General features: G+C 42.0%; 2 protein-coding genes across 6 annotated transcripts in view; both read left to right on the forward strand.

The window, feature by feature from the left end:
* The window catches only part of chrm3a (cholinergic receptor, muscarinic 3a), an 81,194-nt gene extending 72,337 nt beyond the window's left edge, over positions 1–8,857 (forward strand). For all 4 annotated transcript variants that reach the window (XM_022198362.2, XM_022198361.2, XM_051960073.1 and 1 more), the window contains one exon: positions 4,975–8,857. In XM_022198362.2, coding sequence (XP_022054054.1) covers positions 4,994–6,952 — 1,959 coding nt within the window. In that variant the 5' untranslated portion in view covers positions 4,975–4,993 and the 3' untranslated portion in view covers positions 6,953–8,857. The remainder of the gene's footprint in view (positions 1–4,974) is intronic.
* Positions 8,858–11,800: 2,943 nt separating this feature from the next.
* The window catches only part of fmn2a (formin 2a), a 38,734-nt gene continuing 31,816 nt past the window's right edge, over positions 11,801–18,718 (forward strand). For both annotated transcript variants that reach the window (XM_022198363.2, XM_051960062.1), the window contains exons 1-2: positions 11,801–14,015; positions 16,178–16,341. In XM_022198363.2, coding sequence (XP_022054055.2) covers positions 11,816–14,015; positions 16,178–16,341 — 2,364 coding nt within the window. In that variant the 5' untranslated portion in view covers positions 11,801–11,815. The remainder of the gene's footprint in view (positions 14,016–16,177; positions 16,342–18,718) is intronic.

Here is an 18,718-nt window from a genome sequence, read left to right on the forward strand (position 1 = left end):
GCCCAAGATGACCCAGATGAGGTGGAGGAGGGAAGAATTACACTGAACCTCTATGAATGGGGTCTCGTGGCTAATTGGCTCAGAGAAATCAGGTAGATAGATCATTGGATCTAATTTATAGCTAATTAATAACTTTTATTAGCTTCTTGAAGTGATCATTTTTAACTGTGCTGAAGAGTAACATATCTGCAGAGAGTAATGTTATTGCTGCTTGGGCTACCAGAGTCAGAGACTTTTTGTGGTCTATGTTACACGTACTGTATATGGCTTCCAGGAATACCTCTATAGAAACATCTATTTATTGATTTACCTCCAGACCTGCACTGTATGTGGTTGTCGGTGTGTTTATGTGTCTGGATCAAGGGATAGTTAGACTCCACTTGGGGGTAAAATGTGTAAAGATATTAGTTTTGTGTCCTCTAAGCTGTCAGCTATTGTCTATCCATCCATTAGCTTCACCTGCTGTAGAGGGTTGTAGGGGGCAGTCTATCCCAGCTGACACTGGCGAGAGGTGGAATACACCAGTCGATGATTAGGACTCACACGGAGACGGGACCAACAATAAACTGGATTAACTGGACAAACTGTACACCCCCACTTCCCAGATCCCAGTTGACCTGCAGGTTCAAACCCAGAATCCTCCTCAGTACAAACTAGTGAACCAACACGCCACGATATTAACTAATGTCCCATTACCATAGATAACATTCTGTTGTTGTATGTGTTTGGGGCTGTCCCTTTCTTTAAGTCTAATTTTAGCAAATGCCACTGCAGCTGTTGCATCAGTTTTTTTGTGTAGCATTTGCAAATGTAAGATAAAACGCCTCGGTCAGGCTGCTCCAGTTTGTGTTTACCAGCAAGACTGCTTCCCCGTGCACAAAAGACAAAATCGATAACTCCACAGAGCAGTCAGTGTTGTGGCACTACTTTCCTGATCACATTTCACCCTGAAACAAGCACCCTCGCCACCCTCACTCAGCATGACCTGCATTAGGCGGGGCATATCTCGGAGCGTTATCTCTTATCGTGCAGCATCACATCATCCAGCTTTCGGGAACAGAAGAGGCTGTTCTGGCATGATCTAGTGGACTGTTCTCACAATACATGTTTATGAGATTAAATTAAAAGCATTATTTTAGTTCTGACTCCCCTTATGATACTGCCCATTTCCTGATTGTAAACGCAAAACATTGATTTCATCTGTCAATATGTGACAATTCCACTCCAATTTAGGGGATTTCTGATCAGTTTTCTCCACCTCTGTAGCTGAATGTATTTCTGCCTTGTTTGTGAGTGCAATCTTTTTGTGTTGAGGTTGCTTATGCCTGAGCTGTTTTTAAAATATTGCCTGTTTATGATAACTGCTAAAATCCCTATCCACCTCTAGATTTTCTACATCTGGCTCCAGCAAGAAGTGCACTAAATGAGCAATGGGAGACCAAATAGTAAACATTAAAACATGGCAGCCTGACAAAAGCAAGCTGATGATAATCTTTGTTTTAAATCACCAACACTATTAATTAAACTTCCTTGGCTGTATCCCTGTGTAAATAATTGGAAAATAAAGCCTGGATCTCTTTAACTAAAGGTTATGGTACTGAAGGGGTTTTTAAGATTGAAATTATTGGAGCTTTAACCTTTAATAAGAAGCACTTGTCAAGATAGCTCATCGTTGGCTTGTTGGACATCATTTGCCTCTATCACTCCTCTGTTAAATTAGTTGCCTGAAATAGAAACCTGAAATGAGCAGATATTAGTCACCCAATCATTCAGATGGATCCTTGGACCCAGCTTGAATTGTGCTGTCCAACCCTGCCGGGCCAAATTCTTCAAAATGTCAGCGAGCAAGCTGTGTTACAACGCAGTAAACGAGTATCGATCTGTCTGTGTACCTGAAACTCGCTCACCTACGTGCCTGGGAGTCAAACTTAAGATATAGGGTTTTAATGCTGACTTGGAGAGAGAGAGAGAGAGAAACCAAGACTCTATAAAGGCTTTACCGTAATAGCAGCTGCTTGCAAAGGTCCAGCCCACCCATGTCGGAAAAGGATGTTGTCATCTGTCGCATAGAGTTTTCATCTGAAAGGGCTTTTCAATTTTAGGGGAAAACAAACAATATGAAAACAACTCTCCCTCTGTTGTGCAGCCAGCTCTGCTCCCAGGGGACTGCAGATGTAAATTTATGTTAGATAACCGTTGCAATCGGAAGCAACAGCAAACCATAATTGTTTCATGTGTAATTATGTTTGCTGAGGTATAAGTCAGTGTTGCACATGGAAACAGAGCAGCGCTAGTTAACAATGCCCTTATGCACAGTCACATACAGCATATATAAACACTCATACAGCATTGACATTGCATATTGGACTGTTTACTCAACGAGACAAGCACCAGCAGTGTAACTACAATGGTTTTGTCATGGCAGTGTGATTTCTCCGGTATATACTTGCATCTGAGCCACTTCCTGACCCACCAGCTCCAGCTCTGATTCGTCTTGCAACTCTCAAAGAGTCTGACATTTGGCCTTTTCCCATAGGATCTGGACTTTCCTCCTTCTGTGTTGTATTCACACAGGACACTGAGCAACTCTCTAATGTTTGTCCGAATTTTCCTCTTTCATTCTTAAAAAAAATACACCATTTGTTTTTCTAAACTCATTTATCCACCCTCTGTGTTTACAGCAAGTCAAGGTAGCAGATTAGAGACTGATTTCCCAACTGTTTAGGCCCTTATCTTCACATGGACACATTTTGCCCCAGTAAGCCAATTAAAAGATGTTTAACATTCATTAGCAGCACAGTACTGCCACACATGCTCTTTGTAAAAAAAAAAGTTTAAAGCCGACTTTGTTTTCTTAAGAGGCTTTTAAGCTTGCTCTGTCTTATAGATGTTGCATTTCTTTCCCTTTATTCTCCCAGGTGCTGTTGTTCTTGTGTTGGTCTGGTTTTGTTTTTCACACAGTCAATGGGTTTCATTTGTGCTTCTGTGCATGGATGCAGTGAATAGTTCCATGCAGATATAAAACACACGATGCATGTTTGTGACAGTGAGTGCTGCTGTGATGTAACATAAGCTTGTGTGAAGTGCGTACTATCAGTGTTTGTGCATGGATGAAGCGATACATGTCCACGGAAGAAACAGCGGGGAGCCTCCTGACAATAGTAGTAGCAGTGTGCGCGATGTGTCACATACGGCTATGAGATGCTGTTGGCTACTGGGGTTCTTTAACAGCTCTGTGGGTGGTCTGAAATTGTGTCTGGGCACAGGTGCATCGCTCAGATTCAAATGCCTTTCCCCGAGGGATGAGATACTATGTGTGCGATTCACATTTTAGACATTGTGGGACTGCTGTGGTCGTGCTTACATATTTGTGTAAATGGTGCATGTAAGTGGTTTGGGTGGGTTAGAAGAGGGGGGCTTAGATATTTATACTTGTCCCACACGGTTTAGTCTCTTCACAGAGCCTACACAGACTAGCTCCGGTTTGTGTCAAGCCTAAAATGAGCCGTTGTCATAATAGTCAGCAGAACGCCATGTTCTTCCCTTTGAAATTTGAGTACTGATTGGTGGAGTTTACAAGTTGAAAAAAGCAGCAATTTTCATCCTGTTTCATGTTTACAAATGTAATAAGGCACTTACCACACTGTTACCTAACAGAGCTCTGGTGCTATATTTAATCCTGAGCTATAAAACCCAATTTTGTAATGTTGACCCGAAATACATCACATAAAAGCACGTATTTTAAAGTTATTTTTAGCATCATTAAGTATAATTATTTCAACAGACATAAATAAATAATTACAAAGAGAATGCAACCAGCTTTTATACAAATCTGCTTATTTCATAAATATGTGGTGAAATTGAAGAGGGATTTACAAAATACTAGTCAAACTCTGCTCTTACACCTTTGAGGAAATCTACGTCCCCCACTTGACTCCATGTGTTGTTGTTGTTGCATCTGTTTTCATTACTTTGTTTACACAAACACACATGCGTGCATGCATCTAAATGCAAATTACCAGAGTAATTACAAAAGATTGCTCAGCAAAACTCGTGAAGTGAATAGAATATGCTGCTTTACAAACAGGCAGTATCTCATCGTATTATCAAATGAACAAAAGACGCTTTGACAGAAACAGCAGGATCTTCTATTTTTTTGTTTGCCTTTGCATCGAGAAGTAATTCAGAATCCAGCAACAACAAAAAAACAGCACTCATGTTCTTTCAGGATTCCTCTGCTAGATTAGCTCTTTCAATACTCTTTTCACTCTGTTTCACCATTAGGTTTTTGCTTCCACATAGTTCTTTCTGTCTAAAATCTGTCTTCACTTTCTTTGTTTCACTCTGTAGCAATACACCAGACTTAAATTTTGAATGTAGATCACCGATGTGCCAAATCTACATCTGATCTGATGGCAGAAAACCACCCCTGCCCCGAGGTCTAATGTTTTGCAAGATGAAGTTTCAATACAGACATCTTTACAGACTTGACAAGGATAGGAAAATATATTACCTGTGTGCAAGTGAAATGTCTCTGCAATTTGCTGGGTGTCATAAGAAGCAGGTGTTGATTGCAATCTCTCTCTCTCTCTCTCTCTCTCTCTCTCTCTCTCTCTCTCTCTTTCTGATTTGCTCTCGCTGTCTAGCCTTGTTGATGCAAATGTCAAGTCATAATTTAATATACGGCTTGCAGTGCATTTACAGTGTGCATACAGATGGTTCACAAACAAAGTTACAAGAAATTATTTTACAGGAGGCAAATGAGAACTAAATATTGCCTATTTATACAGCTTGGTAGAATAGATTTCTAGCCTCACCTACTGGATGTGAATAGGAATGTCAACTACTCACACATCCTTTCTGCATTTCACTCTCTGTCCTTTCCCCGTTTCTACTTCCCCTTATGTGCCATGTCCTTTCTCCCTCCCTCTCTGTGTCCCTTCCTACCTCCATTTTCTGTCTCTCTCTCTTTAGATAATGCCAGAACATAACAATGAGCTCCAACAGCACAGACCCTGGTCTCTTCCTGACTGCCAACACCTCACCACCAGCGGCCGGAGCCTACACGCAATCCAATGCTCTCCACCAAGGAGGAACCAGTGGAGTCCCCTGGACGGTTTTCTATGGGAACACTCTGGATGATAATTCCTCCTCCACCAGCACACTCTTTAACCACTCTTTCACCACAGAATCCCCAAATGGGAATGAAACAGTCCTTGGCTCTCTGGGTGGTCACCCTGTGTGGCAGGTTGTCCTCATTGTCCTGCTGACAGGCATGCTGTCACTGGTCACCATCATCGGCAATGTCCTGGTGGTGGTGTCCTTCAAGGTTAATCGCCAGCTAAAGACAGTCAATAACTACTTCCTGTTGAGCTTAGCTGTTGCTGACCTCATCATAGGAGTCATTTCCATGAACCTCTACACAGCTTACCTTGTGATGGGCTACTGGGCCATGGGCACCTGGGCCTGCGACCTGTGGCTTGCTATAGACTATGTGGCAAGCAATGCATCAGTTATGAACCTGCTGGTTATCAGCTTTGACCGCTACTTTTCAGTCACTCGGCCTTTGACCTACCGGGCCAAACGGACCACAAAGCGAGCTGGGATCATGATCGGCTTAGCCTGGTTTGTGTCTCTCGTTCTGTGGGCCCCAGCCATCCTGCTATGGAAGTATATTAAGGGTGAAAGGACAGTGCCCTCAGATGAATGCTACATTCAGTTCCTCTCCGAGCCCATCATAACCTTCTGCACAGCCATGGCGGCTTTTTATCTGCCTGTGACAATAATGTGTGTTCTGTACTGGCGCATTTACAAGGAAACACAGAACCGATCAAAAGAGCTGGCTGGGTTGCAGGGTTCGGGTGGCCGTGGTGGGTCCGGTGAAAAAGGTCAGAATAACGGAGGAGAGAGAGCCAGTTTTGTCCGTCAGACAGGAAGTTCTAGAAGTTGCAGCAGTTATGAGTTAACCAGGTTGTCCAAGCGGAAGAGCACTTGTCAAGAGCTGGTTGGACGCTTCCACTGCTGGCCTGGGATTCGTTCGTGGAGACCTGGTAGTACCCGGCAGGGAGACGGCGATCCAGACCAGAGCAGCAGTGATAGCTGGAACAACAACGATGCTGCGATCTCTTTGGACCAGTCTGGGTCTTCAGAGGATGAGGATTGTGGGGGAAGAGAGATGATTTCCCAGAGTCATGCTATTTTCTCCATTGTCCTTAGCCTACCTGGTATAAAGGCTGCTGTCAACTCCCAGCTAACCTCCTGTGAGGACCTGGACGCAGCCTCAGAGGAGGATCCCCTCAGGGGAGCAGAGTATAACCGAGACAGCCTTTCATCAGTCACCACCAACACCACTGCCACTATTACTCCAGAGGGAGCAAACAATTCAGAAAATAGCTACCACCAACGCTTCTGCTCACGCAAGATTCAGTCGATGTCTACCATCCAGGCTGCCGCTAACCAAGCCTCTCTGGATGGTAGCTCAACAGCCACTGCCACTGACAGCACTACCACCAGCACAGCCACTAAATCCCCCTCAGTCCCATTATCCTTCAAAGAGGCGGCTATGGCGAAGCGTTTTGCTGCCCGAGCTCGGACTCAGATCACCAAGAGGAAACGCATGTCTTTAGTGAAGGAGAAGAAGGCAGCTCAAACTCTCAGCGCCATCCTCTTGGCTTTCATCATCACATGGACACCATACAACATCATGGTACTGATCAATGCCTTCTGTAAAAATCCCTGCATCCCAGGGACCCTGTGGGCAGTAGGGTACTGGCTGTGCTATGTCAACAGCACGGTCAACCCCATGTGCTATGCCCTGTGCAACAAGACTTTCCGTACAACATTTAAGATGATACTGTTGTGCCGCTGGGACCAGAAAAAAAGGAGGAAGCAACAGTTCCAGCAGAGGCAGTCAGTGGTATTCCATAGGAGGATTCCCAGGGAGTCTACGTAAATGACTGAAAGTTCAGATGGTTGATAACAAAATTGAAAGATGAAACATAGGACAAGGAAAAGAAAGGAGCATCCATGTACTTGTTTCTGTGGAGTTTCTTCTGCCTAGAGATCCTTAATGTTTTTCTCTTGCGGTATATGTTTGTGTTGGTGCATTCATTTAGCAAGGCTGTACATGTGCGTGACAGTTTGCATACGGTGAGGTCCAGAGATGAAAGCTTTCGCCTCTGTCCTTGAAGAACTCCTTACCAATTCATGCAAGTGCAGCTGAGAGAAGATGAACTGAGCGGAAAACAATAGAAAAGGGCTTTAAAATGCTTTGCAGGAGAAATATTGAAGTGCAATTGACACAAATGGAACGGTTGTCTTTGTCACAGGGTTTGGGGATTCACATTTCTTATCATTTCTCTCTGTGGGTAGCTAGATGTGTAACGTGCAGAGTGGTTTTGCATTTCAAACAAAACTATGTATCTGTAATGTGTCACTGAAAGCCAAGATAAAAACTATTTTGTGTTCACAGGCTTCTGCATTTTACTGATTCTCCCTGCCATCTTCTTGACTGGCATGTGTTTTTATCAGAACTTCTGTACTTTGCCTTTCTAAATGGATATAGCTTTCCTGTGTCTGATGGAATATAAAAAAGTTCTTAACTTGTGTCTTTACTTTCAGTCAACAGAGATCTGTTATTTTTGTGATATCCATCTTTGGTTTTCTAGATATTCCAGAGATTTTTGAGCCAGTCTGAAAATGATTCTTTTGATGAACTGAGTTGTGAATATTCTGTGTGGCACTACAGTCAGTGAACTGCTGTTGTGTTCGATGTGATTGTTGTGGTTTTTATGGTGGAGACAATAAGTACATTGGTTGTGTTTTATGTACTTGCGGTTTTCTGTCAAAAGTAATGATTATATTGTGTTTGTGTACCTTTGGATATTTCTGATCTGATACACAATGGTTATTGCGCACACAAAGATGTCCATTTATGAAGACGTGTGTTTTGATTTTACACTATCTTTTAAATTTCTACAAAACAAAATGTCCAGGGAGCTCTTTTGTAAAAGGCCAACCATCTTTCATAGTAGAGCAATGGCAGCCTCTAGTGGAGAGAGGCCATCAATCTACCTTCTACACGGCAGTATCAAATCCTATTCTACCAATATGCAGACAACAAAACTGCAATTATTGTGCATCAATTATTCATGCTTTAAGCCTGTTGGTTTCAAGAATTGGCTTATAAATATTCCATTAAATTTAAATTAAAAATGTAGTAAAAGCATGACCACAAACACTGATGGTACCACATTTTTGTCATGATGTGATTCTTGTTATTTTCCTATGATTTGTGGATGAAGCATTTCTTCTTTAAAGTTACTGTTGAGACTTACAGCAAATGATTTGTATATAGAACAGATGTCTTGGTTTACAGCATCATCAGGTTTTTTTCTATACAGAAAGTGGACAAACACCACATACTGACCACCAAGAGTCATCATGAAGATGAAGAATTCATTTTGATTTGGATTTGTCATGCACTCTATACTATTTTTATCTTCAGTTGAAAGTATTTTGCAGCATTATCACACCCAAACCTTACATTATGAATATTATACAGAAGATACCGAAGGCAACGGACAGACTGTATTATGACTTGCTACGGTGAGAGTAGATTGGATTATGTCGGATGCAACAGAGATGTTAAGAATATCCCATTCCTGTCATCGGTGGATATTTTTGTTCTGCATTCAACACAGTGTTCTCCAATGACATGATATGTTCTTCATCAAAATATGAGTTATTTTGTACTTAAACATTGGAAATGTAAACTACCAAAATGGTGAAAACAACATTTTCAGTATGCCAACATACTCATATTTTAAGTCAATAAACAAAAACTTTTTGACCAAAATGATTTGTTTTTTTATGTTGCAAATCACAGCTGTGTCATTCATGTTTTGATTTATTATCACCTTTATTTGCAGGGTAGGCTGACATGTGATTGTGGTTTTTTGAGTATTGCTCTGTCTCACGTTTACAGAATCTTTCAGCATCAGAGCAGCCAGTCAGACCAGTTTGAGTTGCTAATGCTAGTGAGTGTCTCCGTGTTTATGTCTGTGTTGCAGATTTGATGTATTGTCTCATGTTAGTATTCTACCATCAGAGTTTAAGGGAGAGGGCTGTTGTGTGATCAGTTTTTATTTGTTCTATATTGATATTTTTACACAGTCATGGTGTGCAACAGTAAGAGACCAATGCCACAAACCTCTACACTAACTGTATAATATCATGTCTGTATGTATGTTCACTGTTTCTTGCCATTATTAAATGATAGTTTTTACAAGCTGCTTGTTAAAACCTCCAAAATAGGATTTTGTTTCATTTTTTTGGTCAAATATATTCATTGTTATCGAAGTCTAGACTCTGAAGCAACTTGTTCATTGTGTCGAAACGATAAGTGACCCCTTGATAAGCATGATTATATTAGCACATTATCTTTTTTTTACAGTGTTAATTGATTCAAATTACACTAATAGTCATAGCTATGGTTGCTGGAGCATTTAACGGTTGGTCGCATTACACTTGAATCCCCATAAAATTCAAAGTATATACACTAAAACTTTCTCTACATTTTGTGCCGAGTTGTCCAGATAAGTGAAACTGCTATTTGAAAGTTTTAATGTACTTCTCCAGATTTTTCTTTATCTGCCTTTGAATGAATTTTTGACAGCTTGACATCCTTCCTCGCCCAGGGCACTGAGTTAAGTTTTCATGGAGTCAAGACTGACAGAAACTTCTATAGATATCTGCAGATCTTAGGCAAGAATGTCTTCACTTTTTTTTCCTTTTCTTTTTTGAACTTCTAAAGATGAATACTGTCCAGGAAGGTGATAGTGGAAGTTCTCTACTAGCTCTTGCAAAATTATCAATATTCTCAATGTCAATCTAATCCAAGTTCAAATAAACAATATTTTCTTTCTTTTCTTTTTGTGGTGACTTTAACATTCTTTGTCAACTCAAATCACAACCCTGTAGTTTTTCCAGTTAATACTGAGTTCACTGACATGTCAGGTAATGGGACATGTTGGGAGAACACAGCTGAAGCTTGTTTGCTGATTGAGGGGAGGGACTTGGAAGTAGCACCAGAGTGCACCAAACCAAAAGAAAGTCCTGGTTGAGTTGATATGTGTGCAATTGGAGGTTTTGGTGTAATTTTCTCTTAAAGATGATCCCCTGTTTCATTGTCAGATGCTACAACATTAGCTCCGAGTGTCTAATGTTGCCCAGAAACTAAATAAAAACAAGAGTGGTCTTTTACTGTTGCACATTACAGCATGTTCCCATGATACAGCCTGATGAAGTTAGTGAGGGGTGTCTCAGAGTGTGCTGATGGGAAATGGCCACGGAGACTAGACATGTGATAAAGCTAAGTATCATCTTCATGTGACCCGTGGCTAAGGAGCGGCTCATAGGGAGGACAAACACTCATTTGTGTTGCTTTCTTCAGTCACTTGGGTGAAATCCACCAGTCAGGCAAGTACAACATCATTTCTATTCTATTTTTAAAAAAATACCTAACCAGGGGGCTTCTCTCTCTCTTTTTTATAATCTTTCAAGTAATTAAATTTGACTAAAAATGTTTAAATTTTACCACATCCATAGAAGTGGCTCATAGGGGAGGACAAACACTCATTTGTGTTGCTTTCTTCAGTCACTGAGAGGAATCCACCAGTCAGGCAAGTACATCATTTATATTCTTTTTAAAAATACCTAACCAGGGAGCTTGTCTCTTTTTTGAATCTTTCAAGTTATTAAATTTGACTAAAAATGATTGAATTTTATTCCTGTTTCGGCTGTTGCTTTCTCTTGATAATGTCAGGCTCAAAATAAGAAACTTTCACGGGTTATTTATGAAAGTCTGACAAATTTTAATGAATGTGTGACCGAATCATTTCTGGTCGTTTTTTTTGTTTTTTTTTTTTTTCCAGATTGCATCCTTATTTTAAGAACTTACTTCATTTATTTGCTTGTAATTGGTTCCATACACTTACTTTTAATCGACTTGTGCCTTGAAGTAAGACAGAAAATCTTTATAATGAGTGTTAAATGGCTCAACTCCATCTGTACCACACCCATAGAAGTGAATCAGTCATCAGGCATGATTTGATGCAGGCTATATACGCAATTTAAAAACTATTGATTTGAAGAGATGTTTCTAGCTGATTTGTTTTTAAATACTAATCCTATGTGTCTGTCACCTTATACAGTAAATTTGTAATTAAAATGTTTTGTATGTTCAGTTTACCATTGTAGACGATGAACAAAAAAGAGCAAATATTGCCTTTGAGAAAGCTAGAACTGCATATTTTTGCAATATTAATCACAAAATGATTTCTGATCCAGGTGATTAATTATTCTACACATGCATGCATTTCTATTACGAATGGTCATTTCAGTTTCTTTCTGTCACCAGCAGTGTCACATGATGTTAGTCAGAAATGATATCTTTGTCTGTGACATAAGAGCACCCGTACATGTACAGGGAGCACATTGTTTCAAAGTGTGCAAACATAAGTGATGCATATTACAGTAACTAATAGCCTGAAGCAGATGTGATTTTTTTTTCCAAGTAGCAATGAAAACAAGAGAAAACACTCAGATCATTAAAGATAAAAAAAAAATTTACATATTGCAAAGAAACTAGACCTGCAGCGTATCCGTCAGCTTGCGTCTACCTTCAACTTTGACCTCATGACTCAGCCCAGATCATTTTTTTTCTATTGTCAGACTAAATTTCAACTGCTTCTTCTCCCTTTACTTCATCCTGTGTAGATCAGCTTCCCTCTAGATGAAACCAAAGTGGGCCAGGATGCAGACTATAAAAACTGTGGAAACCCAAGTTCCTTTTCTCAAAGAGAGTTTCTTCACCACCAGTTTCAAAGGCAGGAGGAAGAGCAGCGTCACCAACATCCTCCGTAAACAGCAGCACTCGCTCCTCTACCAGCAGCAGCAGCAGCAGCAGCAGCAGCAGTGCATTTTAGAGCACCAGCAGCGCAGTCTGAAGCAATTTCTGTCCCCTTCAGCTGAAAATGTACCGGGGCAGCAGACTCCGGAGCGTCAGCGCCTTGCTCGTTCGACCAGCAGCCCGTTATGCAAGACTGTGGAGCATGCAGGAGCAGATGGGGATAAAAAGGAGGGGCAACGAGAGAGAAAGGATCAGAGAGCGAGAGAGGCTGTGCAGGGGAGGGGTGGAGAGCAAGGAGTGAGTGGTAGTGAGCCCGAGGCTGTTAGTGCCAGTCTCCTCCTACTTTCAGCATCAGCAGCACTGAGGGAGGCAGCATCATCCTCACAGCTGCCGTTAACTGTGGTGGGCAGACAGCAGGGATTAGCCAGCTCTGAAAGGCCTCTGACCAACAGAGGACCACCGTCGCTAGCAGCCCAGGAGGAAGCCCAGCATGTCCAGCCTCGACCCCAGCAGCATGGCCTGTTAGCCAAGGGTGTTCGCCTGCTCAGGAATATGGGGAACCAGGAGACAAAACAGAAGAAAAGTGGAGGTGCAGCAGGGGATGTTTCCTGTGATGGTGAGGCTGACGAGAGAGAGGTGGACAAAAAATCCAAAAAGTCCCACAGTAAGGTCAACAAAGGAGGTGGAGAACACAGCGGTAAGAAGAAATCTAAGTCCGAGTCAAAGGGTTCTGTGTTTTCTGGCATGAAGATTAGGAAGAGTTTATCCAAGGTGAAGGGGTTGTCTAAGGATGACAGCTTGGAAGATGGAAGGTCAGCGCAGTCTGGCAAAGCTGAACTCAAGCCTGGCGCAGAGGTGAGCCTGTCAGCGGATGAGATGCTTTCAGATGTTGACGGGGATGCAAGCCATTTGACCGGAGATGGTCATCAGTCTGGGGCAGAAGATGTTGGCCGGAAGACGAGCTCGGGATCAGATGCTGACCTCTACAGTTTTCACTCAGCAGCAGCTGAAAATGAAGACCTGCTCTCTGACATCCAGCAGGCCATACGAGACCAATGTGCATCCAGTGACAGGGTGCTGAAAATGGTGAAGGGCTTCTCCTCTGAACAGTCGACCTCTGACGAAAGCAAAGTTCCTGACACGCTAATATCTCACCAGCTGTTTAATCTGGATAAGGGACTATTCTCTCCACCTGTTGGTAGTGAAAGCACAGCTGAAGAACTAAACAATGAGTATAAGAAAATGGAGAGAGAAACCAGTAACTTACCCATATCAAGAAATTCCTCTGGTCCAGGGTCACTGAGTGAGAGTGGTCCACCATCTTCAGCTCCGGACACCGAGAGAAGCAGTGGCAGCCTCTTCCCAAAAACTAACAGCACCTACAGCTTCCCAGACACCACACCCACCACCACCACCTCGTATGAGAGTGCCGAGGAGCCCCAGGATGACCTGGAGAGCCCGGTTCTGCACCTGCAGCACAGTCAAGATAATGGGGCTGAAGAGGGCCTAAACACATGTGTGCCATGTGTCATTTTGGATCCCATATTGGCAGGGACAGGGCCAATTGGGGCTCACAAGAGTGCAAGCAGCATGGACCTGTCTGTGGAGAGGGAGGAGGAGGAAGCTGGGAGACGGGACTTTCTGTCTCTCAGTAGGAGAAAGAGTAGCATGTCTTTTAGCCAGCTGACACCTGACAGCACTCTTGTTTCTCAGCCTAGACGGACATCCGCTACCTCCCCCTCCACTGTCAAGCTCTACCCTCCGGTCCACCCCTCCTATATTAAGACCACTACCAGGCAGCTCACCTCTCCAGTTGGCTCCCCTCTTACCAGCCCCAATGTTCCAAGGAAAACAGATCCCAATGTAGCTTCACAGGAATCCAGCAGGGTCCAGGGATTCAGGAGGCGCATGCAGAGATCCTCCTCCATTGCTGGGCCTCTCAGTGTGTCAGGAGACTGGTGCACTGAGAGTTCCACGTTCCTAGAGCAGGGAACCCCAGAGAGGAGTTGCTCAGGTGGGGCTTATTGGACCCTGGGTTCCAGGAGAGCACATTATGGAAGGAAGAACTCCAATTCTACAGTTCCTTACCTGGATGTCTTCTCTGGTGAGTCACATATGACAAAACTGAACTGTGCAATTAGAGCAGGTATCCATTAGCAACAGAAGCACAGCTTGACCCACACTGCATTGATGCTGGAAGGCACTGGTCTGTGGTAAACTTGTTTCAAAAACTCAGCTCCAGGTCTATTTGCTCCTACTGCAAGTTTTAAAATATATGATCTTGTAAACAAAAAAAAACAACAACAGCTGGGCATTGTAGCATTCAGGAGATGTTAGAAAAATGAAAACATGAAACAGGTGTGCATGGTATTTCCTGGTTGTGGGGGGTTGGGTCATTTTCAGCATTGGATTATGTCTGTGGGGAAAAACAAAAACAAAAAACCATGGCTAAGTTTGTAGCATCGAAGAAGCATGTCAGCTATTGTGTTTCATGTGTTTTTTTTCATCTTTTTTTTAAACAATGGAGATCTATTGCACGAAATAAGTCAGCTACATTATTGCATTTTTTCCTTATTTAGTCATTATTTGTTCCTATTGTTGGGAATCCCCAATGGGCCAGATGTGACTCCTCTGTGTTTGGCTCCAATCCTATTGTCATTCGAGATTACATTATTATGCAATTGAATGTTGAAGTGATTATCATAATTGCCGGTTGAGTTGATTTAAATGTTAATGACTTACAAATTACACATTACACAGTTTATAACGGCAGGGAAATTAACATTATGATTTTAAAGTACAATGGCTCATGAACACCATGATAAAACAGTGGGGGTTCTTTATTGAGAAGTGCCCTCGGAACAAATGTCTCCTTCTGATTACACAATGCCACAATGTCCTCTTTTCTGTTGTGGAGCCTTTCAAGAGCTCAGCTGTTGTCTACTGCCTGTGCTCATAAATCAGAGGACCCAATGACAATGCTGCCACCCACCCACGGCCATGCCATCCTCTGGTTGCATTGGTTTGGATAAAAAACGCACACAGAGTGCACACTTGTGGATGCTAAGCACAAGTGACAGTTTTATCCGCATGACAAAAACAAGTCTTGATATGAGATCCATTCACATTTCATCAGGTGGATTTACTGTAGCCAAACAATGGAGGTACACCACTGTTAATCCACATGAAAATTAACGTTTGGCTTATCTGACATTTCACAAAGGTTCAGTCGCTGCAAGTAATACCAGTCAGTTTAGTCTTTCAGGTCACATCTGGCCCTCAGGAGGCAGTTAAGAAAGAGGGCAAGTATTTTTTTCTTTTTAAAGCAGATTTAACTGTCAAAGGGCAAAACATTCCCTGAGCTGAAATGCATTTCTAAAAACAAATGCTGCAGTCGCTGGATCTGAATCAAGTCGATTGTGTTTGTTTTTGCCCACCCCCCCAACCCCAAAAACAAACACAATAAATTTTCATTATTAGCCTTAATTGGTGTTTTTCAAACAGATCTAAAGTTCTGAAATCAATGTCCACAGGCCCATGAGTCATAGGACTTTAATTCATTTGGTGCTTTCCCTGGAATCACATGCTTGAAGGGAAAAAAAAACAATAAGCTCGTCTTACAGCATGTCCTGCAGTTTCAGAGGTGGATTTTCTGCAGGAGTTTTTTTTTTTTTTCCATCTTCCACATTCCTCTGTTGTCACATAGTCAATATTTTTTGACCTCTAATGATTTCTTCTGCTGCTGCCACCCAGAAACGACATTCTTCCTTACCTGCTCTGGGGGGTTGAGATTTCTAAACGTCTGTATCGCTCCCTGCTCAAAATCCCTTTTTACCAAGACAGACAATCTCTTGTGTTTTAGCAACTTTTTAATCATATCAGCATGTTCCATCAGTGGGATAAAGGTTTTGATTAAATGCAGGTTTTGAAGTAAAAGTAATATTACAGGATGCACTCTGTGAATGTTATTTAGCATTTTTAAATTCTTTGCACTTCCCAATTAGCAGCATCTCTCGTCAACCACATGTGAATGGTGTGAACAGAGTTTGCACATGTAGGTGTTTAATTATCACATCTGAAACATGTCTTATAAACTCTTTTGCCTCATTAGCATTTTATGTCCTCAAACATTTTTGCCTCAACCCAGTATGAAAATATGTCAGAAATGTGGGTTCAAACTTGTCTGCAAATCCTCCTATGGCCTTAAAATGCAGCTCTGCATCCCTTTACTTTCATTCTCTCACTTTGTTTTCATTCTGTCTGCAGGTCGCTCTCTGTTAGACAGGCTTTGTATGCATCATGGAGATGGGTCTACAGAGGACGAGGCCAAAGAATTATGTCAGCGAATGCTGGTTCAGGGTCTGCTGCAGCCCTTCAGTGACGGCACCACAGAGCTCCATGGTGACAGCACTGTCTCAGCAGTCTTTAATGTAAGACTCTCCTCTTCAGTGTCTGCCATCACGTTTGTTTTAGAAAAATGGGGACACACAGTGAGCTGCCTTGCATTGGCTAGGGCCAAAACTGCAGTGGTTATTGCTGAGGTTCTCTGTTCACTGCACACTCAGAGTAAAGGAGCAGGTAGGAGGCATTTACAGCAGTCAGCTTTGTGCAGCCTTAAATATATAAGCATAAAAAATTACGTCGCAACAGATTTTGATTAAACTTCATGAATTGTGATACATCTCGTTAGAGCTAGAAGACATTGATTTGCATTTCTCACATCACCTTTTCACACCAATCCACTGTCTGAAGATTACATAATGGGAGCTGTTTCCCACACAAAAGATTGCATTTTTGAATAGGAAATGAAATGCTAAACCATGCATGAAGTGCACAGTAACACAAAGCGATTTGCAGTCACAAGCTTATGTGCAGAATATAGAGCAAGGCAAACATAATCCAGTGTGTGTTTCTATATTTGTTGCTATGTTACTGCGATTCATCTCAGAGGTTTCACTTCATTACCTGAAATGCAGTGGTGCATGTGGAAGGGGCTGACCATGTGAAAGCTGATTTTTATAAATCTTTAATTTTCCATCCCAGTAATTCTTTGCTCAGACCTAATCACACATGCATCACATTCCCCTGCACAGTTCACCACGGCCACTGTCGGAGCCATTTCTGTCAAGCTCCCTTGTAGTTGATCCATCCAACTGAACTTTATATTGGTAAAGTTCAAGGTTGGAGTGAAGGGTTACAGCGATACCTTGAGAAAACAGGACTGAATGCTGTGCAGATTTGCGTGCCTTTTCAGTGTTTTTGTGTCTCTATATAGGTCAGAGAACTCTCGACAGTTATGAGATGCTTAGATGAGTTTGTCTCTTGTTATATTTGCTACTACCAAGCTGAAATTTTTTATTTTTAGAGAAATATCTCAGGGGTCATTGGAAAATTTTCTGTAGACATTCATTATGTCCAGAAGATTAATCCGTTCCTCAGCCTTTGGTAATTTCCCCTGACTTCTCCTCTAAAGCCACTATTTATCCAGTCAAATATCTTGTTTTGACAACATTCTGACTTCCCTAGTGCCACTACAACAGGTTCCCTTACTAATTATTGACAGTGTAGCATTGTCAGTATGAGCATGTTGGTGTTTTGATGTTTATGTTTAGCTTTAAGCACTGCTGTGTCTAAACACATCCTCAAAGAACAGCTAGCATGGCTGTAGAATCTTGGTATTTTTATTCATGTTGTACCAAAGAATCATATCAAATTAAGGTTCTACTTTTTGCACAATGCATCTCCCTTGCAGATGCATATGTATGGATATATACAGTACAGACTCGTGTGCACATAAAACTACAGTGCACATGCACTCAGCCAAGATTACTCACCGGATTATGCAGGCACTAAAGCTGCGAATCTCTCACATACAATAACATCATATTGTGCTTGTATACTCTGCAGTAACAATAGGCCACAAATGAAGAGCACTTTCTTTTTATGTGCAGCCTTTCAGACGAAGACGCATGCACACTAGTATACACAAAAGGACAGCCCGAGACACTCTTGTATGTTCAGGCTTTTCCTTGCATGGCTGGATTAATAGCCTTCCCTCTGACACTCACTCACACACACACATACACATCTGTGCTTGCGTAGACCATCTGCTGACCGTGTTATGCAACAACCCCACGTGCCTTGGGCTCAGGCTGCTCTTCCCCTGCAAAAAAGCTCACCATGTCAGGTCTGGATAGAAATGTCCCTGCTCTGTATCTCCCAGTCTGGGGTTTGGCCTGGAGTCCTGCATTATTCAGCTTGACCATGAATAATCTTTCCTGTTGCCACCAAGAGGACAGGTCTCATTTTTAATGCTTCCTGTCTTAAAGCTAATCTCCCTTTTGAAACAAATCACCAGCCTGTCTTTGCCTCTCTACAGCCTTTTCACTTAAACCCCCTTTAATATCCCAAATCGTTTTACTCTTTTCCTTTTAAAGTTACTTTCCACCTTGAAATTAATCACTTACTGCATCTCCTCTTTCTACATCTCCCTTTCTTTCTTTCCCCATCCTTATCTTTCGTCTCCTGTTTGCCCTCCACTTTGCTACCTAAATATGGCCTTGTATCCACTTTCATTGCTGTAATTTGCTGAAATGAACAAATGTATGAGTGGTGCGTTTCTTGTTCTGCATACAGCCTGAAACTGAATACTCGGTCATCTTTATTCAGTCCAAAAATGGAGCTCGGGGAGGATGAGTATCTAAGAAGTCTGGATAAATCAAGTGTCATCGCTTTTGTACTTGGCAAAAACATTGCTTAGTTGATAAATAGTACTGAGTGGCATGAGTTTACATGAATCTTGCTCTT

The sequence above is a fragment of the Acanthochromis polyacanthus genome, chromosome 15 (genome assembly GCF_021347895.1).
Source record: "Acanthochromis polyacanthus isolate Apoly-LR-REF ecotype Palm Island chromosome 15, KAUST_Apoly_ChrSc, whole genome shotgun sequence".
NCBI classification, from domain to species: Eukaryota; Metazoa; Chordata; class Actinopteri; family Pomacentridae; genus Acanthochromis; species Acanthochromis polyacanthus.